The 27,993-nt window shown below is 37.5% G+C and overlaps 1 protein-coding gene across 1 annotated transcript in view; it reads right to left on the reverse strand.

The window, feature by feature from the left end:
- Window positions 1–27,993, reverse strand: part of DIAPH3 (diaphanous related formin 3) — a 438,451-nt gene that overhangs the window by 353,461 nt on the left and 56,997 nt on the right. Inside the window, exon 4 of the mRNA XM_074329349.1 lies at window positions 27,716–27,820. Coding sequence (XP_074185450.1) covers window positions 27,716–27,820 — 105 coding nt within the window. The remainder of the gene's footprint in view (window positions 1–27,715; window positions 27,821–27,993) is intronic.

The raw sequence follows: 27,993 nt of genomic DNA on the forward strand, positions 1-27,993 counted from the left end.
CACCTGGCTTCTTCATATGTACATGCTAGCCTACAAATCTAATCTTAGTAAAAAGCTCAAAACTATGAAACAGTACAAAATCTAACACATTTCTGGTTAGTCTTCATAAAATAACATTAACAGCTAAATATGGGTCAAAAAATAAACCGGAGAGAGGAAAACACAAGATCTTTGGGTCACAGTCACAGCCGACTCTGACCAGCTGTGCGACTCTGGCCTCAGGTTTCTTTCCTCAGTAGAAGACGTTCATTGCCTATGGAACAGAGGAGGCTGTGACACTGAAATACACTTGGAAAATACCTGTATTATCTGATTTTGTGACATTAAGCACTCATTCCCTTTTTTTTTATAATTATCAGTTTTTAAAGGTACAGGGTTTACAGATCAGAGTAAAGGAAGGGAAGGAAGGACCCAGAGTTCACAGGGTGGGTGAGGGAGGGCGGTGGTGATCAGGGATTACCCTAAACTAATAAAATGATTAAAATGAGGAGAAGCAAATGAAGTCCAATAAAAACGGGTTAATTATTCATTGGTTTGCATTCACCCTCCTCGCAAATAAGTATACCGAAATGAAAAGGCAGAAATAGTCTCTTACCACTTTTGCATTTCCAAGAATAACTGGCATTATTATGTTTTAGCAGATACTACATAAATGCTTCTGAATGAGAGAGTAAAGAAGGTAATGGACCTAAATTTACTTAACAACTACTATGTTCGTGCTAAGAACATCCACAAATGTTAAGTTTAAAAACTCTGACGGTCACTGGGTAACAATTTTATAGGTACATAATTTACAGGAAGTTTTAAAACCTAGCTATGGACCTAATTGATTCATTGAATAAACGTGTATGTAAGCAGCTATTATGTACCCACCGTTATGATGAATACTGGGACTCAAACACAAGTAAGAGGAAATTCTGTCCATGAGGTGGGTACTCATCATCAGGTAGGAAAGAGCAGGTGAACAATTACAAGATGGAGGGGCTTGATATGAATCCTTCTCAGTGAGCAGAAGGGAGGACGCCCCGAGCACCGCCTGGGTAATCAGAGAAGGCTGCCGACTCAAGAACCAGGTCTTGAATGGATGGGGAGTGGGAAGTAACGAACTGAAAGCTGCGCCCAGGCCCAGTTAGGTGAGAAGGCTAGTACCTCGTAGAGAGCACATGGCTACAGACAGGTGGCGTGAGGAGTGAAGAGAGGCACAAAACACACAGGTACCAGAACGTGAAAGGTCCTACCTCCTACCAGGGAAAGTGGACTTCCACCACAGATAACAGGAAGGCACTGCAGAACTGGAAGTAAAGTACAAAGAGCTGTACGTTAGAAAGACACTGTGGCAACAGTAGGAAGACAGAAACGTGAGCCTCAAGGAGGCTTCTAAGGTTAGAGAGACAGGGCCAGTTCAGGGGAACTTGTAAGAAAGAATTCATCATCTCAGTTCTATTATAACCTTTAAAAAAAGAAAAACCGCTGGGAAAAGTTACTAGAGTTGATCACAAAAGTGTGTTCACATAAGGAAACCTACCATCTCCAAGGACAATACAGGGAGAATCATTTCTCCTGTTAACAGACGCAAAGGAGCCTCCTTCTAACCATCCCACTCATTTCAAAAATATTCAATGTTCTACTTGGGGGAAAAAAAAAAACCTGCCCTTTCAACCTCACGTCCCACTGTTCTCTTTCATAGGAACTTGGCTACAGACAAAATGAACAACTCCCCACCCAAGCATGCACCTCATGGTTTCCCCCACATAGATACATCTCTGCTGGTGGGATTCCTACAGGCTGCTGTACGTCCACCTCCCTACCTCCAAATGTTTAAATCCTACCAGACCTTCATTCCTACCTAAAGTCACCATCGAAAGGAAACTTTTTCTAATCACCTCTACAGGAGGGAATTCAGACCCCCAGATTAAATTACCACTTCAGGTTTATTTCTCCCATTGTACTTTAATTATTTCTAGCTGGCTTCATTAATATTTACATATTTTATGACTTCTACCAGATTAAAAACTTCTTGGGAATAAGATAAATGTTGGGTTCATCTTTATATGCATTCCAGACAACAGGAACTCAAACCACTTAAGAAATTTAAAAACTTCTACCTAAAACCAAAACTACAGTAGGGCAGTTGGTTAAAAGAGTCTCTTTACATTCATTCTTTCGTTCAACAGTATTTGCTGAGCATGTATTATGTGCAGGCCGTGTTCCACACATAAAAAACAGTGAAATGAACCAAAGCAGCAAAAATCCCTATTAAGTTCTGGAAATGCACTTTGGGGATTTTTACCAGTTTGGAAGGCCATTCTTTCCATTCCAGAGTAGCTTCGGTATCATTACTACTTAGACAGTGATTTACTGTATTTCCTTTCAATTACCTCTTAAAGCTTTCCTTCAGACATCTACCAAGCACTGCCCTTCACGACCACGTGGTTAAATAAGGACATCTCTCCTGGTAGAGCGGATGAACACACCAGGTTCTCAAGCTCTGTGCTGTGGAAGAAGCTGAACAGTAAAAACTAATGTAAAAATAATGACAAAAATATCTAATACAAATTCCATGTGTTTCCAGACCTGCTCTTGTATGTTATCTGTCTCCTCTGCTAAAAGGAGAGGCTACATGAGAGCAGGAACATGGTCGGCTGTGTCATGGCAATACCCTACTGCCTAGAACAGTGCCTGGCAAACAGCAATACTTCTTTCAAGAAAAAAAATAAACGAATGAATGAGATTAAACATGTCTACTAATGTAAGAGACACACTGCTATTATAATGAACTCAAAGTAAAGATCATCACTCAAATACCTGCACTGTGTCAATCCATCAGCATATTTTTCATCTCTGGATTTGATCTTTTAAAAACCACTTTCATAAATTCCCAGAGCAGCTTCTAAGTAGGCTATCGTCCCAGCCTGCCATTCCCTCCAAATTATTAAACAGCAAAATAAAAGGTAACACTTTCAATAAAGCATCTCTCTTCATAAAAAGGCAAACATTCAAGTAGATAGATAAATTTACAGGAATATAATTTAAGTGCCATTTCCATTCATTGATATGTATCATAAGCAATAAGCCATTTATTAAGCATGAAAGTGAACTGGGTTATCCTTGAAGCTCTACCACCTTGAAATCTAATAATGGAAATGGAGAAATTCACACTTGAATTTTTAAGTAAGAATGTTAAAACAAAAACTATAAAATTTTAAATGCAAGAAAAGCAAATATCCTATATGTCATGAATATGTGACACAACTAATTCCAGATAAAAATAATTAAATCAGTTGAGTTCTGGAATGTATAATTTCTATTCCCATTTTATGGTCCACTTCACATAATTAAATATGGTGGTGTTGATGGTTAAGTGTTTAACAACCACCTCCCAGGAAAAGAAAAACAACAATCTATTGGCAGTGTCTGCCCATCAATGTGATGTAAATACTCCCTGATGGCCAATTACAAGCAACCACTGCCAAGTCAAGGATCCCGATAGAGAAACTGGCTCTAGAACAGCACCGAAAAACGCACTGTGCTAGACTAATTTGTGTTTGGCACCGACTGTAGCTATAAATCATTGACTTATTCATCAATAACTTATTGTGTATATGCTGCATTCCACAAGGGGATGGAGACATGATAATAATTACACAGTCCCTGCCTTTAGTGAATGAAATCAGAGTTCTTGTGAAAATCAGAATGGCACAATGCCACACGAATTTCAAATTGCTTAAAATTCTAAGACAAACTTACGTTCTTTCATCTTCAGTGGGCAACAACTTATATTCATTTTAGACTGCCCAACCTTCAATCTCATTTCATCCTCATCTCAATATTAAGTAATAAATTAATTTAAATATAACAAAGTGACAAGAAACTAAGATCTTTCCTAAGAGCTATGTACTTATTGCATGTATGTAATCAGTATTCTAAATAACGTTGGAAAAAAAATTTGTCTTGCTGAAAGTGGGATTCTTTCAATTTACATCTTCTAATATACTCAACCAATATTTATTAAGTGCAATATATATATATATATATATATATATATATATATACACACACACTATATATACATAGTGTATATATATACACATACACACATACATATATACGGAAAATAGGCATATGCATTTCTTTATTCAACCAACATTTATTAAATGCCAGATAAAGATATACAGATAGGAGACCTCTTGCTAGGATAAGGAGATGTAAGAGTGATTAAGATATGTGATTACCTCAAAATTATTTCTTTCACAGTAAATCTACCATCTTCAATTTATGCCCAAGGTTAGTGTCTTCAATGTTTCTCAACTTCTTTAGTTTGAGCAGAGAGTTTTAAAATATGGCATTCTGAAACCTTTTAGTAATCATTTCTGAGTATAACCAAACCTGCATTGCCCTTTTGATATGGTTTTCTTAATTTTTAAAACTTTTAATTTCTTTATTCGTGTGTACATATGTATACATAGATACACACACACACACACACACACACACACACACACACACAATTTTTCATATATCCATAAAAGTGAAAATTGTACCTAGCTGTTCTAGCCCCCTTCCCATAGTAAGGTAATCTATGTAAAAAGCCTGGTATATATACCTTTCCATATTTTAATCCATGCACATACGCACACACACATACACACACACATACACACACACAAATTGTACACGTAGAAAGTTTCTTTTTAGTGATATCATCTTATGTAATTTCCTGCATTTTGCCTTTCTCTGATTTACACCTCATGGAAGTTTCTCAAATTCTCTAGTATAACTCTAATTCATTGTTTTTAATATTGGCAGAATACTCCATGGTATGGAGAACCATAATTTATAGCATTCTCTTTTGTTTCCAGGTTTTTAACATAGTAAATAATAACCAAAGGCACACATCCTTGTGTATATGCCCTCATCTATCTGTGCTTTTATTTCTAAGTCAAGTTCCCAGGCGTGAAACCCATAGGTTAAAGAGCATGTATACTCTTCTTTTTCATAGACATCTCAGATAGCTTTCCCGAGATACTATATCATTTTACAGCTCCACCAGCAATATATAAAGTACGTTTTTCCCCACGAGAATAGTAAAAATATATACTAGGTGGAAAGTTACTTGAGTTTGAATATCCATAACCACAAATCTTTACATATGTATTTAACTTTTTGGATTTGTTCTTCTTGAAATGTCATTAGCCTATTGTTTAATTGGATTTTTTTCTCTTTTTCTAATTAATGAGAGTTCACTGTAGGTTGTAGATATTAAATCTTTGTCAGGATCATTAGAAATATTTTTACCACATCTCTTGTGTTTTGCCTAGGTTGTCTTTGCCATATGAACGGTTTTACCTTCTTTTTCAAACAGTTGAATATGCCTCTGTTTTCTTTTACATTTTTAAGCTTTTCATTTCTGGGACAAAGTTGTTCTATAGTCAGAGAAGACGACACCAATGTTGAGAGGACAAGAGAAGAGGGGAGAGCAAGTCCTGGCATTAGACCTTCACTCTACTCATCACTTCTCCTCCAGGTAGAAAAGTCAATAACTGGCCTGTTTTTCTCTTTAGTTCAAGTTGAACTTCTACTACTGACAGAAAGAGATTCGACTAATACTGGGAAGTACTTAACCAACTGAACTGCTAAGTTTCAAACGTTGTGGTTTTTATGCCAGTACCCAAAAATCAGTACTATATAAATTATTTCCGATTCTCACTACCCACGTCAGTGTTTCTAAATCTCCACATGTTTATACAAAGAAAATATCACTATATGGTTTAAGGGAAAGGAAATCTAATTATTTCTTAATGCACAATAGCTAAGCTTTTGAAATTGACAGTATTATTTAAATTACTCCTAAGAACTACAGTAATAACACACTTAAAGAGTTTCCATTTGACAAATGTGTGATTTTCTTAACACGTAATTTCACACAATTTTTATCCTTTGAATTTTTTATCTTTTTATACCATAAGTGAGGTAACTTCCAGTTACAGGGCCAGAAGTTATGAATATGATGCCTAATTTTTAATTTTAGAAAGCACTTAAATTTTACGTGTTTGTTCTCATTTTAAAACTCAGATTCCTACAGTCTTTATTCCTACATAATTCTATCATTCTTCCACTTAAAATTTAGAGGACTATGAGCAAAAAACAGTCAGGCTACATAATAACCATTTGCTAATGACCAGATAGAACACAATTCGTGTCAGCGTTGCGCTGCCCCGAAGCTCCTGTGCTGAGATTATCTCGGAGGAAGTGAGCAGCCAGGCACGCAGGCTCACCGTCCGGCCGGGTGAGCTGCAGCAGGGAGCATGAAAGGAGCGCTCTGAACCCGGGCAAACATGGATCCACGTCCCATCTCGAGATCTCTGGGACGTTTTAATAAAGCTCACAATGGATTTACCCAAACGCCACACAGGAAGGCAGCAACACAGCCACTGAAGCAGCTGGTGCTGCTGGCGCACCCACGAGATGGGATCTTGAGAAAGCCTCCCAACAACAGCCACACATAAGTCCTTTGTTCCCCAGACTGCATTCCCAACCCACACATCACACTCAAGGTCATCCAGACCCAACGGCACCGTGAAGACAGGATGCGAGCCAATCATGTGATACTGACCTCATGCTACACTTGTTTTATACCTTGGTTTTTTTTTATTCCCAGACTCACAGAAGCTCCTGCTTAACGTGAACCCCTCAGATCCACATTCCTTCTTTCCTTGGATGATTTTCCTTCCTAGGCATGTATTCTAGCTTCTTACTTGGTACTCATTTGCTCCTCAGCCTACAAGTAACCTCGGGATTACCTGAAATGGTGTTATTTGCCCAATCGTGACTATCCTAGCCTATCCATGGTCAGAGAGAAGACGATACCACGGTTCTAATTTGTCTGTGTCATCTTCCTCCTCTGTGCATTCTACTTGTCTCCCATCAGGACAGTCTGTCGGTCTGTACTGTGTCTGTTGGAGCGCTCAGCTTCTGTAGATGAGCGTCAGGCTGGCCTGAGAGGGTTAGCCATGGCCTCTAATGCCCACTCCTTCTCAAACAAAACAGATTCCCGTTTACCTTTGAGATATGATGAGGAGGGAAGAGGGGGGCTAAATGAGCCTACATGTTTATAGAAGCGTTTCTTGCACCAAACAGAATTTAGGAATCATTAGTATTTGTTTATATTTTCCAATTTTAAATGGGCCCTCAAGATAGCTTTCAGATATTTTTGCTCATATCCCAGTCTTCCCATCCCTGTTCAAACCTATCAGCTCTTTGTGAAACTCTACCACTTTCTCTGCCGTGCTCTACACACATGACTGTGCCCTGGACTTCATCAGAAAGAGTGAAACTAGACAAGATGGATTGACGTCACTTTTCTCTCCATCAAGGACCCCAGTTTTCTTCTATCTTTACTCAATCTCTCTGTCCAGAGAATCCTGTGCTTCCTTATTTTTAAGACTTTGAACACTAAACCATCAGTCTAATCCCAGCCCCTATTGCACAGCTTTGGTTACCTGCCCCATCAGACCTCTCCCCAAGTTCCTCTTAACAAATATCCATCCGGGAAGTCCTAATCCTGAGGGCTCCTCACAGTGCCCAGCCTCCATTCTCCCTGAAGCCAAACACTGTTGTATTTTTCCACTTGAACCCTCCTCTCCCTAGACTATCCCATCTAATCCTTCTCTACCTCTCTATATCCTATCCAAAGATGCAGAGATAGTTATAGCAGCATCTCACATCCTCTCCTGGGTTCCTCCACCTCTGCCCACGTAACAGGCTTTCAGCTACGGCTCCACCACGTCTCTCTTCTTACTAAGTTAACTTCATTGATTAGTTTCCGTGTTCAATGGTGTAAAGACATGATTGAAAACTTATCTCTGGCATGCCATGACCAATTTCATGAATTTTGGAGAAAAATATATATACCCTAGTGTTCTCTACAGATAGGTGTTCTATCAGACTTAACTTTTATATATACAAACACTGAATTTTTCCTTGAAATGGGGAATTAAACACCAAAAAATGCTAGACAACAAATGTACTTTTGTAAAAGAGAAGCTTATACCTTATACTTCCTACTATAAGTTAACAGCTACTAAGGGTCTCTAACAAGCCTCAGAATAAAAGAAGTTGGAACATAATCAAGGACACTCTTAAAATAAAAAAGAAAAATATCAGAAATAAGGCTGATACTTTAAAATTACCAGACAAAGAATCTTTCATTAATCCTGCTAGATGCTTTGTGTTAACATATATGCCAGGTACCACATATGCAATAATAACACACAGTATTTCATTTATTCTCCACAACCACATTTTGAGGTTGGTATTCTCAACCTCATTTTCCAGAATTGAAAAAAAGTAATCAAAAATGTTAACAATAGTTTTCTCAGGTGAAGAAATTATAGATGGTTTCATTTTCTTCTTTTTGTTGTATATGTATTTTCTACAATGATTACACATTACTTTTGAAAACATTAAGATGAAAACATGAGGGTTTCAACTAAATGGGTTTTGGAAACAGGGATTGTAACTGAATGACATATCCTGATGAAAGGAGGAATCAAAGAATTCTTCAAAAATGGAAAGTAACTTAGATGGTATCAGATCTAGCCCCTAATCTTCCAGATTGAAAAAATAAGTTTAGGTAATAATAAATTATAAGGCACAGAAAAATCACATGAAATACTTCAAATATAAATAATACTTTTCGTACATTTTAATGTAGTAATACACCTGTTCCGTGACTCAAGTCTCTGTTTCCCATACTTTTCATTTATTGTCATCTTGACAGCATCCAGCATTGTCACACATAGATAAATGCTTAATAAACACTATTTGGCAATGATCACAAACTGAACATTTAAATTATTCATAGATTTATCCAGATGTTTCCAAAACTCAAGTTCTGTAAATAAAAGTGATTATCAAATGAGTGCCAATTTACTACAGGAATGTAAAATGCATCTGTGTGCTATTCCAAGTTACATTTAAAAGCTTTGCAAACAGCATACTGTCAGGTCTGCTGATTTGTTTTTATTTTCCTAATTGAAATGTGGCCCGCGCTATCAGGCCATCTGTACCACGGTAAAACGGCTTGGTAAACAAGACAAAAATGTTATTCTCTGTTAGGAACAACATCCGATTTTATCTCTGCTAAGAAAATATTATTGAAAAAGACATTTTCTGGTACCAATGCTGAAACTGTGGATGGAGGGAGCCTCAGTAGGAGCGGCCCATTGCACTGCTTCGGTTGCCAGCTAAGAGGCTGATGAGAACCCAGTGTCTCGGTCATTAACTCCCTGAGACAGAATACGATGCATTCGCAGTGATACTCCAGCACTCGACCACACACGTAGGGCCCATCGGTCCTGCTGCATTCCTCTCACCTGCTTATACGTTTTGTCTCAACTACACTGTGAGCTCCTCGAAGTACTAGCGACCTTGTGTTGTTCACACTGGCACCCCCAAGTTTCTTGCACACAGAAGAGAGGATGGATTTCTGCAGCCTAAAGCAAGGAGCAGCAGTGAAGCTCATCACTCACATCTGGTCACATCCCAAAGTAGGACGTGATCTGGAAGGTGGTTGCCTTCCTTCTTCCCCTACCTCTTCACCCCATTAAACAAAAAAAACAAACAAACAAAAAAAAAACAAACTGTTTATCCTGAGAAACACATGAAAACACCAAAACCTAAAAGGAACTCATAATCCCACCAGTTCGTTTTTTTTAAGAGGAAATGGAAATTCTTGCCTCGGTTTCTCCAATCTTAGCCTGAGATGACCAGTGCAAGTGATTTTTATACGTATGGTGAGAATCCAGCAAGTTTTCCTTTAAGTGGATAAAGAGGGCCCTATTGATTCACATACACATGTACGACTCACACACAACTTTCTTTAAACAAAAAGTTGTTCCTACCATACGCATACTTCTATGTAGTTTTTTGTATCCGCTCACTTTCCAAGTCATATCTTACTCATTCATTTTAACAGCTGTATTATCCATCACTGCGTGAATGTGCTATAAATTACTTAATCACTTCCCTACTGATGGATATTTTGGTTGTTTGAAATTTGACACTTTACACAATGATAGAAAGGAACAACCATACATAGATCTTTATACGTACAAGCTATTGTTATTAAAATAGACTCAAAATAGTGAGGTTGTTAGATTGGTAGGGTGTACAAGAATTTTTATTTTGCTAGATACTGCCAAATTATAACCCAAAAAGGTTACACATGCTATATATTTCTACACCCTCCCCAAACATTTACTATCAGCAATCTTTTTCAGCCTTTCTATTTTGACAAATGAAAAATGCTCTCCATACCTATTTTAATTTACATATTGAGATTGAACATGCTTTCAAAAGGCTGCTTGCCATTTGTATTTCTTGGGTAAATTGCCTATATGTATTAAGTACAATTTTTCCTATTGGGTTATTCATCTTTTTCCTAATGATTTATAGGTGTTCTTTACACGTTAGTTTTATGTAGCAAATATTTTCTTCCAGTTTTTTATTTGTTTACACCCTCCCTCTCCCCATCACCATCCATATAGAAGCGTTTAGTTATATTAACACATGTACCCATCCTTTGCTTCAGAATTTCTGGACTTAAACTTGCTCACAAACACTCTCTCACTCCAACTATTTTTAGTAATATCACCTCAGAATAATATTCTACATTTCACACACCTTCCCCAGCCTAGTAAGGAAAAGTGAGACTACTATTAAAACTTCACTCTTAACTAACTAAAAGTCCCTCCACTTCCTCAGTGTGGCCTCACTCAGCTGGGAAATCGATAGTGCTGAACAGGGCTGTGGGTCCTTCACTGTTTTCCCACCTTCTTCTTCAATTCCATGATCCCTACTGGTCAGGTTTCCTCCAGGACCTTCAGGGCAGAAGAGAGTGGGGATGGAAAGAGAATTAAGATGCAGAAAACTGCTGGAATCAGGTATCACTCTTGGACTTTGGGTGTCCTTGGGATGTGGCTGACATGCAAATGTTGGCCTCTTCTGTGGGGGCTTATGTGGGTTACTCAGAGACGCCCTAGCTGAGACTTAGCCGTCCACCCTACATTGATTCTCTCTGTTGTGGTCATCGCTTGGGAAAGCGGTACCCTAGGACAAAACTCCTCCCAAGACCACTCAGAATCAACTCCCACCCTGAGAGGTCCACACCCAGTCAGTGTTATGGTGCAAATCGACCTTCTACCCACAGTCCACCTCACCCTGTGTTCTGGCTCTGCCTCACAGCAGCTCACACAGCCTTCTCAATTTCAGAGCCTACCGTTTGCAGTTTCCAGTCCGTGTCCCCTGATTGGAAGGGATACAGTCAGCCTCTGAGTGGGTCTCTCAAAGGTCCACTCACTTGGCTCTACTCCCTCACAAAGATTTAGAGATAATGCCATCTTACTGTGACACCTCGCTCTCCAAACAAAGCTCTCTATCCATCTGCCACTTTTTAAACGTTTGTGTGAACTTATTCTTACACAGCCTAGAAGTGAAGGGTGACCTACTGGCAGCACAACCAGTTTCACAGTCTCATTGTTCCGGCACCTGCTACCCTCAGCCTTTGGACTTCTGCCAAAACTCTGACAAAATAGGAAGTCACTTTTAATATTTCTGCTATGGAAACCTTAGTTTTACTGTTATAATAATTCTTTTTAGGCTTTATCGGAATCAAAACAACCTTGATATTTAGCTGAATGCCTCATCTTCGATTAGGTTTTTCTTTCTTCTCTATGATGTCTTAACTAAATTTTCTGTAACAATGCATTACTTTTGAAATGAGAAAAGTTGTTTTATTTTAATGCTTTTATTTACTGCATTCCCAATTAGTCACAGTCTTAACTTGGGTTTTGTTTTTATTAATCTTAAAGATGCATTATATAAAGGTAAATAAGTACTTAGCCACTCCATTCATACACTTTTGTACTTATTCATTTTGCATTAAGATGATATTTGAATTCTTATCATATCTCACAAGAAAAGCATTCCTTCTATAGAACTGCTAATGTAAAAGTATTTAGAGGTCATATACCTTTTCACTGAAGAACAGACCAAGCAATAAGATGGTAAGAAACCATTCAATATTGGTTGAAAACCATCTCATTAAGTGATACTCTACCTTTTTAAGTTCTATCTTTGATTTTAATAATTTTAAATTTCAGCATGTGAATAAATGAATGATACTTGGAATGTCACTTGATTACTAAACAGGTTGATCTTAGAATTTCTAATCATTTTGATTATTTAAACAACCTTTGTGTCCTATGAAAATTCTCTAAAATGATAGGGCGAAGTGCATAAAATCATGAGCTATAAAATTGAAATACTTAGTGAGAAGATAAAATGAGAATTTCTTATCAGACTCTTCTCTAAAAGGTAACCAGACAAGAACAAACCTCAGTGGAGATACATTTTCCCAACTGTAAGATACCCCCAAATCTTAAATGACATTTAAGTTCAGATAATGAAGTTGGGGGAGAAAAATCAAAGTCTAACAGATAATGTGATTCTTAGTAAAATGACCCAAGAGATTACACATGCGCACCAAGATCACGTGTGAGCTCAAGAGCAAATGAGTTATTTTCATTCCCATAAAGGCCTGGCCTCCGCAATTTCAGCATACTCTAACATTAGTGAGCATGTGTTATAGGAGAAGGGAGTCCACATGGATACCTGCAGACACGCCCAGAGACCCAAAGTTCTTCGAAGAAAGAAGGTACCTTTTCTCCAAGAAAGGGAGTGCCAGAAACATCAACACAAATCCATAGTTTGAGCTGCATCAGGCATTTGCTGCCTTCATGGAGCGTCTAGTCTATCACATTAATTCAACAGGTAACCACAGAAGTAGGATGACAGTTAAAACAGGAAAGGCAGCTCTGGGCACATACCCATTGTCTTCATAGTGGACCACCCAACAAACTGAGTAAGCAACTCTCTCATTTGGCTTCCTATACATACTAGACTACAAAGACACATAAGAATACAAGAATTTTCTCCTTAATATTTCTGATTGTAAACTATTAAAGTGGTATTTGGATTTTCATACACCAGCCTCTATGAGCTTAGATCATATATACCTCCTCACAAAATATATACTGAGTCTTCGCTTGTTGATCAGTCAAGTTTGTGAGAGTTCAAGATCCATCATATGTGGACAACCATGAATGCACAAACACAATACTGTCTTAAAGGGCTCTTCCTTGTCCAAATGGCACATGGGCACATGACCAGTGCCCGTCTTGGTCTTCTTCTCCAAGCACCACACATAAAGCAGAGCTAGGGCTCATCCTATCTTCCTCGGGACCCTCGGCGCTAACCCAATAGGCAGAGAGGGTGACACAGCAGGTTCAAACTGGGGCTTTACTTCAAGTGACTAAATGGAAGACAGGAGCTGGTCACTGGTACAAGGAAGGACTCAGCACAGGCAACAATAAGAAAGTGCTGAGTGGGCAAGATGGAAGCCAACAGGAACTTTGGGGTACTGCAGTGGTTACCGCACTCTTGTGTATCCTTCCAGAACATTCCTGAATGGGTATGACAGGTGCAGGTGTAATATAGACCTGGCAATTAAAATCAAAAGGGCATTTAAAAATGAGGAGCAGGGGTATCATTTTAAGAAAACTAAACAAGAAATTTTAAAGTTAAAAATTTATTTTTAAAAAGGTGCCAAGCCCAAAAAGTTTTACAGTTCTTGAAAATAACAAAGCAAGTATTTTGTAGAGTACGCAAAAATATGAGGAGAAGAAAAGACATGTTTAGCAGTTTGTCAGGAATATAGCATAGCTAAAATGTGAAAAAATGAAACAAAAAGAGAAACCAACCGATTTCATTTGTGAACATGAGGCAAATTTTTCAAAGGAAATGCTTTCATTTATATCTTGATATTGTCAATTCATATTATATATTAGAGATAAAATACTTACAAATATATTAATATATTTGTATATAAAATGAATAACAAAGATGAGGTACTAATGCAATGAACATGCTTCTGATAAGTAAACTTTTGTTGTCTTCATGGTACATATAATGAACTTTTTTAAATTGATAGGCAAGTGATCTAAAATTTTTGCATACTACTGACTTAAAACATAGGAGTGAAGCCAGAAGTTTCTGCTAACCATCTAGTTACACCATAAAAAAAGCCTGCATGAATGAAGCCGAGACAGTAAAGCTGTGCTTAGAGATACAGAAAGACTGGGTCCGCAGGTGATTTGAGAAGCTAGGCCCAAGCCTGCCTGAAGCCCACGGACCCCAGGGCTCCTGAGACGCTCCTGTTTTTCTTTGAGTCAGTTTGATCTGAATTAGTCATTTCTAACTGAGGGTTCAATGGGTAAGTAAGGAAAAAAAAATAAAAAGTTGCAGAAAATTATTTTCAATGACCTGGCTGTCAAAAGAAAAGGAAGTAAAAAATAAAGTTCACCAAAGTGTGACTTCTTCGAGGCGCTGGAGGTAGATACCCATTATCAGGCTTTTCATTACTGTGTAAGATACAAGTGATAGATGCCCAACGCATGCTGTAGGCTGTACACTTAACTTACTCCTGTGAATTGCTTTCTGTGAATACCAAGAGGTGATTGTTTTTGTACCCCAAACGGTTTATGAACTGTGACAATATCTGCTCCTGTTAACATAATCATGTGAGAATGAAAACCAGAGGCTTGTTTCCATGATAAATTACTTTAATGCTTAGAAAGGATAAGATTAGAGTGAGTTGTTTTAAAAAGCTCATTTCCAAATTAGGCATGGGCAAGACAAGTGAAAAGATCACACTGCAAAACTCATACAAAGCTCTTAGAAGTCTGAACGTAGACTGCTTTACAAGTATAAATTCTTGGTGTACTTAAAACACAAATGGTGATCACAGATGATGCTTCCTGGGTACGCCTTATGTAGGAAACACCAATGTAGGAGCCACTCCTACTCAAAGAAAAGGGCTTCGCTCTACATCCAAAACTTGGCATGTGAATATCTTAATGTTTTAAGTAGGAAAAAATTATTCTAATTTTTATGATGCCCAGTTTTAATAATTTTTATTCTAGTGTGAATCAGATGTAAGAATGCTCAGCTGTAGCATTCATCCACCCAGTTCCATCTTATACTTTACTTTAAACTCTAATAAGACAACTAGAACGTAAGATATCAAGATCACTGAAGAGACTATTTAATCGTTGCCCTACTTTCCACCCTATAGATTCCCACACAAACACTCCAAAATTTATTATTTGGTAAACTAGGTCATAGTGAGGGATGATGAATTTTCTGAAGTCACAAAGCTGGAAGCAACAAAGCTCGATTCTTAACTACTAAACAAAGTATATTCTGCCATAATGAATAAAATAATTGCTTTTATAAAATATTGTAGAACACAGCTTTAATACACGTCTAGAAAACATTTAACGTATTCTTTGTTCCTATTTCAAATTGTTAATGTTACTAAACTATAAATAATATTTCAGTAATTTTCTTAGTATTTAAAAGTAGTATCTAAATACAATTACTCACCTTTTTTGTAATTTATTTTACTACTGTATATATAATAAAGTCCTAATGTCCATAACATTTTACAGTGTGTAACAGAAATAAATGAGTTTAATTACTTAATGTGCACGGATCAATCTGAAATAAGTTGAAAATGAACACACCGTACATTCCACTTCATCTTATCACAATCTTGTTTCAGAATTCACTTTCTAGTTTGCAACCCAATAGGTTATATTGTAATAATTAGAAAAGTTTCTTTTACATGTCTGCAGTTTAAAGCCAAAGCAATAAAAGTAGGTAGAGTTCTACTAGGCTAAAAGTCTAATCTCAAGGCAAAAAAAAGGTCTTATGCTTTTATTATCTAAGCCAACTCACTGGCTTGTTATACTCATGTTTTCCTTCTTAAAAATAGGGATTAAATAACTCTCTGTCCATAGAATAATTTTTAAATGAATTATAGGCACAAAAGGTGGTCAAACAAATTGGTAGACAAATGAGATAATGAAGGAAATAACCAAAGTCAATTCTAGTGAAGGATGGCATGGAACTCCACACTTAAGATGAATAATAAATACATTTTCATTCTAAGTAATACAAGTATCTGCATAAAGGATCACACATCACTTTCACGCTGCTGAACCATTTTTAAAAACAAGGTGATAGAAACTCAGATGCCTATGAACTGCATTTACATGGAGTACATCATCATAATTTTTTTAAATGCATTGAGATTCAAATCTGAGAAACATGATTCTGAGCTCATCAGGCCTGCTTAATTGCACCAACATCTGCAATCAATTTAAATTCTTTAAGATAGTCTTTCACAGCGCTTGAAATGATTTCATGCTGTGATAGATTTAACACACTCACTAATTTATAGACGTACACAAGCAGATGAGACCTATTTTTCCAGGGGTGGGGTAAAGTACTGAAGGGCAGTCTGAATTTTCCAACTCTCAAGGGATATAAAAAAAGGATGCATTCTGCATAACTTATTGGAATTATGTGAAAAGATAGCACTGCACACACATAATATAGAAATTAAGACTAAAACTAGTGTTTTATTTAAATCTATTTGTAGGCCATGGATCATTAAGAAATTTGATGAAAGTTTATGGGTGAAATAAACAGCAAAACCTAGAGCTATCGGTTAAAGTTACATAGCAAAATGTCATTCCATGATATATCATAATTTCTCCCCTGAAAATCAAGGGGCTGAGAGAGAAGACCGCTGATAATCCAGAACTGTCCTTTAACCAAAGACAAATTGGCATAAAGAGAAAAATATGAGATTCAAAATTAGATGGCAGCAGCAGGATAGTTTTTGAAACTCCACAGATCCCCGTAGAAGAAGAAACAAAACAACCAAATAGCAAAACTAAAAACCCAGCAATATTGAGAGACAAGGTACAAGTATAACCTCATTTTATTGTGCTTCACAGATTTTGGTGTTTTTGTTTGTTTGTTTGTTCTGGGGTTTTTTTGGCTTTTCTTTTTTTTTTTAATAAATTGAAGGTTTGCAGCAACCCTGCTTCGGGCAAGTCTATCAGCACGGTTTTTCCAATGGGCCTGAGTGATGGTTAACACTTTTCAGCAATAAAGTATTTTCTAACTAATGGACATTGTTTTTTAGACATAATGCTATTGCACACTTAACAGACTACAGTATGATGTAAACATAACTTTCATATGCACTGGGAAATCAAACAATTCACAAACTCTGTTTATTGAAAATTTTGCTTTACTGTGGTGCACTGGAACTGAACCCTCAATATCTCTTAGGTATGCCTGTATCTCCATGAGCCTCACAACACAAGCAGTTGGAGACAAACCACTAACAGCCACGAGATCTCAACAGTATCAATGTTTGTGTAGGAAGTGGCAGAGGAAGCAATAAAGTCTCTGATGAACATCAGAACAGGAGAACTCCAAAATAGTCCGGAGGCATTCATTAGAAATCACAGTAAGTCCATTTGAACAGGAGCTGAAACCAAACTGAGTTTTGCCTACTCCAATTGTGGGTGCGCAAAAGAGGCAGAAAAGAACTGAAGGGACTGGAGTAGTATATGTCCTAAGAGCTCCCAACGCTGAGCTGCCAGAGCTTCCTCTCAGGACAGGACCCCACATTTGGGAGAAAGGGCTGAGAGAGAAATCAAAATTGAGAAGAACACTCCTACATAAGATGAAAGATCATCACAAAAACAAATCCATAAGACATGGCAAACTGTAACTTATAATTTCAAAATGAGCTAAGCAACATTAAGAGAATATATGAAAAAATATTCTAAACATGAAAAAAATACCTAAAGCAGAATTAGAAACACTCAGAAATGACATATGAAAACTCAAGAAAAAAATGGAGAAAAATAGTTTTAAGGGAAATAAAAAATTTCAGATATGAAAACTAAACTAGAAGGTATATACAAACAAAAAACCAAATCATGTCATAAGGGACAAAGATAAAATACAGGTTTTTAATTAAAAAGAAATGAAAAGTAAGATTAAAAGGATTTAGGGGGAAGTAGCATATTGAAGATACACAAAAATCCAACATACAGATAATAGGATCCCTGAAGAGGAAAACCAAAGCCAAATCCATAATGAAAGAGACTACGCTTATTTTAAAATCCCAACTCAGGCTTCTAAATAAAAAGAGCCAATATCCTATAAGCCATAAAAATTAGTTAGCAGCAGTCCTTTTGACAGTAATGCTATCGTGCTTTATGGCAGAAGAAAATGGTATACAATAGTTAAGAGCCTAAGGAAAAAAGCATACGAGTCAAATATTTCATATACAGTAAAAATGACTAAACAATAAAGGGCATATACTGTTAACTGAAAAACTCAGGGAATCTTGTTCCCATGAGTCCTTCAAAGGAATCTACTAAAGAACAAACTTCAGATAAAATGACTAGAGAAACACTGACATAAGGACTGGTGACAAGCATTAAAATACAGTTACTCATAAAAGTAAAGACTTAATGAGGGTTACATACAGTTATTCATAGAAGTAAAGGCTGAATGAGAACTAGAAAAAAGTACGTTAAATGTAATGGCTATATGCTCGATATAGATATAGTACAACAGGTGGAAACGAGGACAGCACATACAGAAGAAATAATTTTTAAATACACACACATACATTTTTTTTTCTTTTTGGTCAGTCCGCTAAAGAGGCTACAAACAGTGATTAACCCACTAGCAACAAGTGTCCCTGATCTCCAGATTGTTATTGAAATACCACTTCCACTTAAAGGAAATGACTGATTCCAGATCTGTGGGAAAAGAGAGGAGGCCAGGTCATAATGAAACGATCCAGAACCACTAGGGTCATGCCCAAACGACCAGGAGCCAAACTGGACAGGTCCCACTGGCCAAATATGGGACAACTGGAGCTTTCCTAAGAATAATTATTGTGATGCACACATTTTTAATGATATTAAAATTAACTGGTCACCTTCAGAGGATAGTAGGGAACCAATTCAATATCTCGAAAACTGGCAAAGAAATGAAGTATTTATCCTAAATTTCCTATATCATGTGGTTATCAGTTTTCAAGAATATTGTTAAGTGAAGTAAGTCAGACAGAGAAAGACAACATGAAATTAGGAATGAATACCTTTTGCATATCAAGATGATTGATCCATTAAAGATTTTTTAAGTACTCGTATATATAGAATTTATTCTATCCAGTAATAAGTAAACACTGAAAGGATGTCTCTTAAGTCCAAACTAAATTAAGAGGGATTTAGTTTACTGCCACCAACTAAGAAGGTCAGTCAGTTGACTGAAGCTTCAGAGCCAGGCATAGTCACTCTTCTCCTTGCCAATACCTGTTCTATTGGGCATCTGTTTCCAGAACCAACCAGCTTCTCCTATCTGTTACAGGAGGTAACCTTCCCCTTTGATTACGTCTACAAGTGTCAGGGAGAATTTCTTAGTAGCTACAGTGTGCTATTGTGTTTGAACACTCACTTTGACATTAGGAACGTGCCTACTAGCCTGGAACCCGCATGTCCCTGGATAACAGTTTTACTAGTAAATGTCCACCATGCTTAGCCTTTAAGTTCTATTAACTCCTAGTCTTTTGCTGAACTGTCACAACAAAGGACATCGAGTGATGAGGGGCATCTTGTACAGCCCAGAAGTTCTCACCCTCCTCTGTACCCTGGAGTCATCGAGAGAGCTTCATCAGAACGACTATCACCAATAAATCAATACACAAGTACTTAAAACACACACACACACACACACACACACACACACACACACACCCAGGTCGGACAATTAAGTTCGCGAACTTTCCACCATGTAAGTGCATAGTGGAAAGTTTGTGAACTTAATTGTCCAACCTTTCGTATAGGTACACACATACATTCGTACTAAGCCTGGGTCGCCTCTGCAGGAATTCTCAGTTATTAAATGATAGGGCCCAGACACTGAGATTGTTTTAAGTTCCCCAGATGATTCTAATAGATATCAAGGTTGAGGGCCATTGTTCCTTTTTTTTCCCTCATTTCATCCATTACTTTTCCCCTTCGTACACTGAAATGCAATTGTACACACACAGCACTTTTCTCCATTTTTCACTTGTTTCTTCAGAACTGTTCCTTCTTTCATTCCATACAGATATTTTCTCATCTCTTCATGTCACCTCCATCATAATCACATGCCTCTTATTTCTGGCACTTTCAAAGCTTTTAATACTTTTGCAGTTAGCAGACATGAGAAGTTTAATTAAATTCATAAAAATCTAAAATGTAAGGATGAGCCTAGCAAAATATGTCAGACCAAGAAACAACTCAAAATAACCAAGATAAAACAACCTCAGATGACCTCTCATACCACAATGGGTTTAAGCATCATTGACCATGTCAGGCTCTAAAAGTCTAGTAAATTTTACCAGTAAATAACAATGTTTCGATATCTGGCCAGTCTTTTTTTAAAGTGCTATAATAAAAGAAAAGGTTATGTTAACTAGCTGTAACATTTTTAGACCAAAAATATACAGTACTAATTTGAGCCTAATGTAATTTCTTCCTATAAAAAAAAAAGAAGAGGACCATTTTCTTCATTACCATCTCCTGCCTAAACAGAAACACACTGCAGTAATAGCGGAGAACATTAAATGCCTCTGGAGCTACCCAGAAAGGACTCATAAGGAAGCTGATGAATCTGAGCTGCTGAAAGATCATTTTAATTGTACATAAATAAAACCTGTCCTATATAGGCACAAATGGAAATTAAAGTGCCAGAGAGATTATTAGGAAATATCCATAACCAGAAATTGGTTCATTACCCTGAGGCTCTGAAATTTTCTCCTAGTCAGCAAGCAAGACCTGGAGACAAACAGGAGAAGCATCTCAGGCAAGGACACTGTTGATACATGTGTCTCATACCAAGTACCAGCCACAAATTTTTACCCAGCTTTTATGGTACAAGGGTGCTCCGATCAAATCCCCAACCTGAAATGGAAGCCAAAAAATAATCCATGTTAACTTCGATTCGCAAGAATGTGTAAAGCTGTCTGGTCCACCTACATGTCCAATGGTTAAAATATAACCCATTTCAAAAATAACAACAACAAAAAGTGAAAGAAACATACAACAAAACAACTTGATTTACCTGTATCTGACAATGCTTTCCAAAATTAGCATATAAAACTGAACTGTAAGAAAAACAGACACTGAAAGGTATAAACATGCCCTCACTGATCTTACGATATTAACAGAACAGATCAATGGTAAAATGAACACTAGATATTCTACCTAGAAAAAAATATACACAGATCTGAACATTTGACTAATATGGTCTCAAAACATAATTGTGTTCAAGATATGCCCAGAAGGCTGATACTGCAGAAAACCAGGTCCCCCATACTTGAGAACACCATGCCCTACTGAGCAGGGTACCACAACACCTTTCAAAACACTGTTAAACACTATGTACAGACACATGCACACAAACAAGTATCTACGATCCAACACTTAAGAACTCATTTTATCACACTGCTTAAAAACTTGTTAATCTTTCTTATATGCCTTCTATAGATATGTTCTATAATACTTGATATTTAACTATTTCTTCTTAAACAGGTCTCAGGAAGAACCACAGAAACAGGTAAGTGTCCAAGGAGTACAGAGAAACACTATCCAAACTTTTCCAACACATGCCTCAAGAGAGCCCTTGCGGCCACTGACAGCAGTCCAGGTTGACTGGGAAAGAAAAAAATCGAAACAAAGTTAAAGGAAGCTAGCAAACTTCCAGGAGCACTTATAAAAGAGAAATTTTGCTCCTTTCCTTGAAAAAATAAATCAAAAAGGAAAAAAACTAAACATAAACAGGAAATAAAGGATGGACATTCTAATTAAGATGCTGCAAAATATGAAATTAGGCCTTCTTTATTAGCTATGACCCCCCCCTCCCCCAAATGAACATGTTAGTTGCACTGTGAACAGACTCCGATGACATATGGATGGGGAGTGAGCAGGGACACCTACAAGAGCTTTTGCTTCCAAGCCAGTGCATTCAGAAGGAACCAGAAGTATAAATTTCAAAGAGAAACGTCTAAAGCATTTTATCTGCCTCTAAGGGTAAAAAAACAAAACAAAAACTATGTGCTCACGGGTAGCACTCCAGTTGTACTCTGTATGGAAGTGAACTGTATGAATAGTCTCATCAACGTGCATGTAAAAATTAATTGGAAAAAAAGAAAAAGATGACCCCAAAAACACTGATGAGCAAATGCTTATCTCCACTGACGGGATCTTGGAGGCACAATAAAGGCGTGAACACTGTGTAGCACAAAGTTTCCCTAAACACTCTGTCACTTTCTCTCTCTCCCTGAAACTGCACCTTCCCAGGAAGGACCAGACATCCTTCTGGTTCTCTTGTTGTCTCTCAAACTTGGCCCACTGACTGTCTCCGCTCCCCCTCACCACACTTAGCCTCGTCCTCCTGCCAGGGTTTGCTTGCACTTTGTGGGATATACCCTTTTCGCTTCTCAGGACTTCTCCAGTTTTGTATTGTCACAGATTATCCTGAAAAAGTCTAAAAGTGGAACAGTTCATAGGAGATTCTTTCTTCTCAACAGATGGGAAAAGTAGAGTGAATGTTTTATTTTTACTAATCCTTCGTGATAAGGTGGGGAGTACTGGATTGATCTAAATCCTACTCCCTACAGGTATCCTTTTTAACACATTAATATATAAATTAATGCATGGCTTTCTGTTAACCCTGCCATGGGAGACTTTCATATCTCCCAGAGATAAGATACCCAGAGCCAGCTCATCCTAAACGCAAGTCAAGCACCCACAAGAAAATAAACACCAACACAAACACTGGGATCGCAGATATAGGGTATGATTCAGTGAAACCAAGAAGAAAAGGAAAAGCTGGTGAAGGCATCTCTAGGATGTGTTTCCTAAACCTGTCTTGTCTACTCAAAGCACAAAAGTGCTGACTACAAAAATCAACGATACCTGCAGGGGTGGCTTTAAGAATTTTAAGGGGTGAAAAAAATAAAAATAATTAAATCATAATAAAGAATAAGAACTACACTCACAGTTAGGTCAAGCACAATGAGACACATGTAAATGGTAGATGCATACATTAAATTCTAGTTCCTTTCCATTTACAAAGTAGGGAAATTTGTAGGCCTCGGTGGCTCTAGAGATCCTCTGCTCTGTTCCAGAATTTTCTTCTTCTTACATTGTTTGGGAACTGTGACTCTCTTCCAATTGGACTATCATGTCACATCCTACTTTCAAGGTCCTTCCCACTAATTACACAATAGTCTTACCCTCCAGCGAGTAATCGAACAGAAGTCAAGTCTGTGCAACTCGTTTTGAAAGAAGTTTTCTCCAATAAACTTGCTGCTAAACATCTCAGGCAAGGCATTTACCAGGGAATGGTCCCTGGGCCATGCAGTACTTCTCCCATCTAAGCTCGGAGAGTACTGGACAAAGGCAGGGTCTTTTATGGTGCTCCTTTGCATGGAAAGAGGAAATTTTCACAGTGAATTAGATAAAGAGAGATCTCGCATAGGCAAAAGTACATCTGGATGGTACAGTAGGATGCTTACAGCAACCAAGCAGAAACCCAACTTAAAGCAGCCTGAGTAAGACCGTGCATCGCCTCACAGCAAGGGAGAGCCTGGAAGCAGGACTGACTGCATTAGGCCAGAGCACCAGCTCCAAGATTCCCATCCCAAGCATCCCACACCCTCTCACAACCATGTCCAATGGCAGAAAAAAGTGGCTTTCCTGTTCTGGATCTTTTTATGGAGAGAAAATGTTCCCAGAGTCCCCAGCAGCCCTGGCCATTGGACTGTGCTGCTCAAACCTGGATCACATATCCATGTGCTGGGAAGTGACGAAAAAATGTGAAACTGGCATTTGCAGCCTCTACACATGACATTTGTTTAATAAAGTATTAATAAACGTTCTTCACTGAAGAAATTCAGTGTTACTAGTTGGCTACCTACACTGAAACTTACTAAGGTCTTAGAAATAATCTAATTTGATTGTTTTTTTTTCCCTCTTCTAAAAACCAAGTTTATCTATTTTAGTGTTATTGTGAGGGTTAGCATTTCTAAAACACTTCAAATCATGAACTGCAGGCATCAGTACTGTTTTCTAAAAACATAATATTAATATCCACAAAAGAGAATCTCAAAGCAAATTCTAAGGGTAAAATCCTAACAAAAATATATGAGGTCTGACAATTAAGTTCATGAACTCATCCTAGAAAAAGTGCTACCTACCTCATTGCTGAATATCACTATGGTCACCCTCGACGTACTCCCCTTGGGAAGCTATGCACTGATGCCAGTGCCTAGTCCACCCTTCAAAGCAATTTTGGTACACTATTTTTGGAATGGCCATCAGAGCTGTGGTTGTATTACCCTTGATGTCCTGAATGTCATCAAAATGTCTTCTTTTCAATATTTCCTTTATCTTTGGGTAAAGAAAGAAGTCATTGGGGGCCAGATCAGGTGAGTAGGGAGGGTATTCCAATACAGTTATTTGTTTACTGACTAAAAACTCCCTCACAGACAGTGCCCTGTGAGCTGGTGCATTGTTGTGAGGCAAGAGCCACGAATTATTGGCGAAAAGTTCAGGTCATCTAACTTTTCATGCAGCCTTTTCAGCACTTCCAAATAGTAAACTTGATTAACTGTTCGTCCAGTGGGTACAAATTCATAATGAATAATCCATCTGATATCAAAAATGGTTAGCAACATCGTTTTGACTCTTGATTTGGACTTACAGAATTTTTTGATTGTGGACAATTGGCTGACTTCCATTGTGCACTTTGACACTTTGTTTCAGGGTCGTATTGGTACACACATGTTTCATCACCAGTGATAGCATGGCCCAAAACATCGTCGTGCCTCTCCAAAGGGTCTTGGCAAACTGACTGTCCCTTGCTTTTGTTCATCGGTGAGCTCCTTTAGGACCATTTTTGTACACACCTTTCTCATGCCAAGATTTTCAGTTAAGATTTTCCTGTTTCTCTATGTTTACTTGGTCTGCTATGCTTCTCACAGTCAGCCAATGATTCCAATGCACAATTCGATGAATTTTTGCAATGTTTTCATCATTTCTGCTTGTTACTGGCTGCCTGCCCTGACCTCTCTTCCTCAGTGACGTGTTCTCTTGCCTCAGGAAAACGTTTAATCTATTTGTACACTGCTGTTTTCTTCATGGCATTATCCCCATAAACGTGGACTAACATATCCCTGATTTCACTTCCACTCTTGCCAAGTTTAACAAGAAAGTGAATGTTTGTTCATTGCTCTAATTCAAGCTCAGACCTTTTCACCACAGCACACAAAAACATGCAACAACAATGAATGCCACACAGCAAGACAGCGCCACACATCCACACAAACACAGCTATGAGACTCTGATATATGAAGGTTATGAAACCTTCCCAAGCTGTTTATACAGTGCAGCCAATGTAAGCGCAGGGTGATAAGTTTGCAAACTTAATTGTCAGACCTCATATCTGACATAAACCACAGCCTCTCTAAAATAACCTATCTATGAAAAATTGTGATTGTTTTCCTCAAAGAAACTTTTTCAGCACTCATTGACCTAACTATACTAGCATGACAAAGTCTGTAAGCTAGAGTTAATAAATGTGTTTCTACTTCCACAGTAAAAATAGGTGACATCAGCTTGAACTTTCTACAGCGTTAACCATCTGCCAAATTATTCAGAACCCTCCTAGGAAAAGCCATGAGCCCCCACACACTAATTAAATGAGTCAATGCTTTAATCATACTTTAGATAACTAATCTATTTCAATCCTGATAATCTAATTAACTAATTCTGGCAAATAAATTCCAACCTTAGTCCAAAATGATTAGAGGATTAAAGTTTAAAATCGTGAATGCAAACTGAAATAGATACACTATAATGAAGTTCAAAACGGTTTGTTCTCCTATTAAGAAGTCTGTTTATTAACTGAAATTCAAGAATTAAAATGCATTCTTACTTCAAAGTTTTCTAAACCAGTTCTAGGATAGTATCTCTTGTAACTATATTGAGTGAATTCATACTTGTTGGATTTAAAATTCCCTAACAGGGTACTCTTCCCTGCTTACTCCATGTAAAACAATTATACCATCTCCATCCCCCCTGCTACTTTTCCCACATCCCTTTTCACCTCCTATTACATGTTTTTATGTGTTGTCCTATGTTGCTCCATAGAACACAATGATAGACTATCTTGATGCTTCATCTCCAGAGCCTAAAATAGTGCCTGATATATAGACACTTAGTAACTGTGATGAATGAACAAATGAACGTCTTAGAGATGTCGACTCAATAATAGCAAACCTGCATTTTTACTGATGCACATTTACTTACATTTTTAATAATGGTGTAATAATTTCAACAGCACAAATAATAAACAAATCGCGGAGCACAACAAAAAACAAACAATTGCTACTACCACCACTGCTGCCACAGTGGCAGTCACCAGTTATAAAATCTGTTATGTTCAAACCATGGAATAAACAATTTACCTCTAACTACACCAAGACTGTGACATGGGCATTAGTTCCACCTGATGAATGAGGAAATTGAGGATGGAGAGGTAAATAAGATGCCCAAGATCAAAGAGATGATATATAAACTGATGTAAAACACAAGAGCTCTGACTCCAAAATCCTGATGCTAATTTGTGATATCTAAGTATCATTAAGCGACAAAAGTAATCCGTATCACAACAGCAGGTACAGAACCCATCTAAATGAAGAGCTGAAATCACAGTACTGAGTGATTTCTACAGCTGAACATCAGACTGCCAAAAATGAGACATGTTTAAAAAACTAATCATCATTTGAGCCCTTTGTCCAAAAGAAATACCTCAGTCACTGACTGGTCTAGAAGATAAATGGAGGTAAAGTATAAATAACTTATATTCTTTTAACCTGACCTTAGGTTAAAGCAACCAGTGAAAACTATGGTATGTTATTTTTCTCTAATATAATGCGATCTTCAGTTCAGCCAAAATCATTTTCTACAGTTTTTCTACCAATCGCTTCTTCATTAGCTTCCATTTTATATTTTTCATCCAATCTATTCATTTAAAAATTTTATCTGACCGGTCAAGCTCATTTGTTGGTCCATGAAATAAATGTAATTGATTCTGTGTGCCAGTCATGGTTTCTTAGACATTCAGTCATTATTTCCACCCACATATTTCATGTTTCCCTGAAAAACTGGCAGCCATATAGAGGCTTAATGTTCCTTTCAATGTCTACATTTATAATTTTTACAAGATAATTTTATCCATAGGAAAACTCACATTAAAGATACGCCTCTAAGCCACTGTTCTGATTCAGGTAGTTAGAGTAAAATCAGTCTCACTTTTCCATAATACAAATAGTATCCCAATTTATAAGAGACATGGAAATCAATAACCATCTTAATTGACTAACGAGGGAAGTTGCCTTAATAATGAGCAAACCCACCAACCAGTGTTTCTTGGCAATGTGGGTGGCTGAAAAACAAAAGCAGTTTAAAAGTTATAAGGTGAGAGAGACTTTTAAATTAAACAAACTTATTATAATACTTGTGCCTTTAATTATACATTAAGTACACATCACCAGCCCTGATTCCAGCTGGCCACGACCTTAAGTACGCCGTTAGACAAATGCACTGTTTTTCATCTAACCGCACGTCTCAGCAGTATTTTTCCACTTGACAGTTTTACTTACTGTCTTGGAAGCAGTGTTCATGTACTGCATCACCATTTCTTTTTTGATACTGACGTCCTTTTCCCGCAAAGGTGCCTTCTTATCTTCATTTAAATTCATATCTTCCTGGAAAACACAATTAAAAAGCCTCATTTTAGAATCTAAGTAGAGCAGCAACTCTACATACACTATGAACAGAAAATCAATAATTTGTGACTAAAGCAGCATTAATTGTTTTGGAATGATTTACGTGCAGTTCTGCCTGGAGGAGAGAGAAAAGAGCTGAGACACAGAGAAGA

The sequence above is a fragment of the Rhinolophus sinicus genome, linkage group LG04 (genome assembly GCF_036562045.2).
Source record: "Rhinolophus sinicus isolate RSC01 linkage group LG04, ASM3656204v1, whole genome shotgun sequence".
NCBI lineage: Eukaryota > Metazoa > Chordata > Mammalia > Chiroptera > Rhinolophidae > Rhinolophus > Rhinolophus sinicus.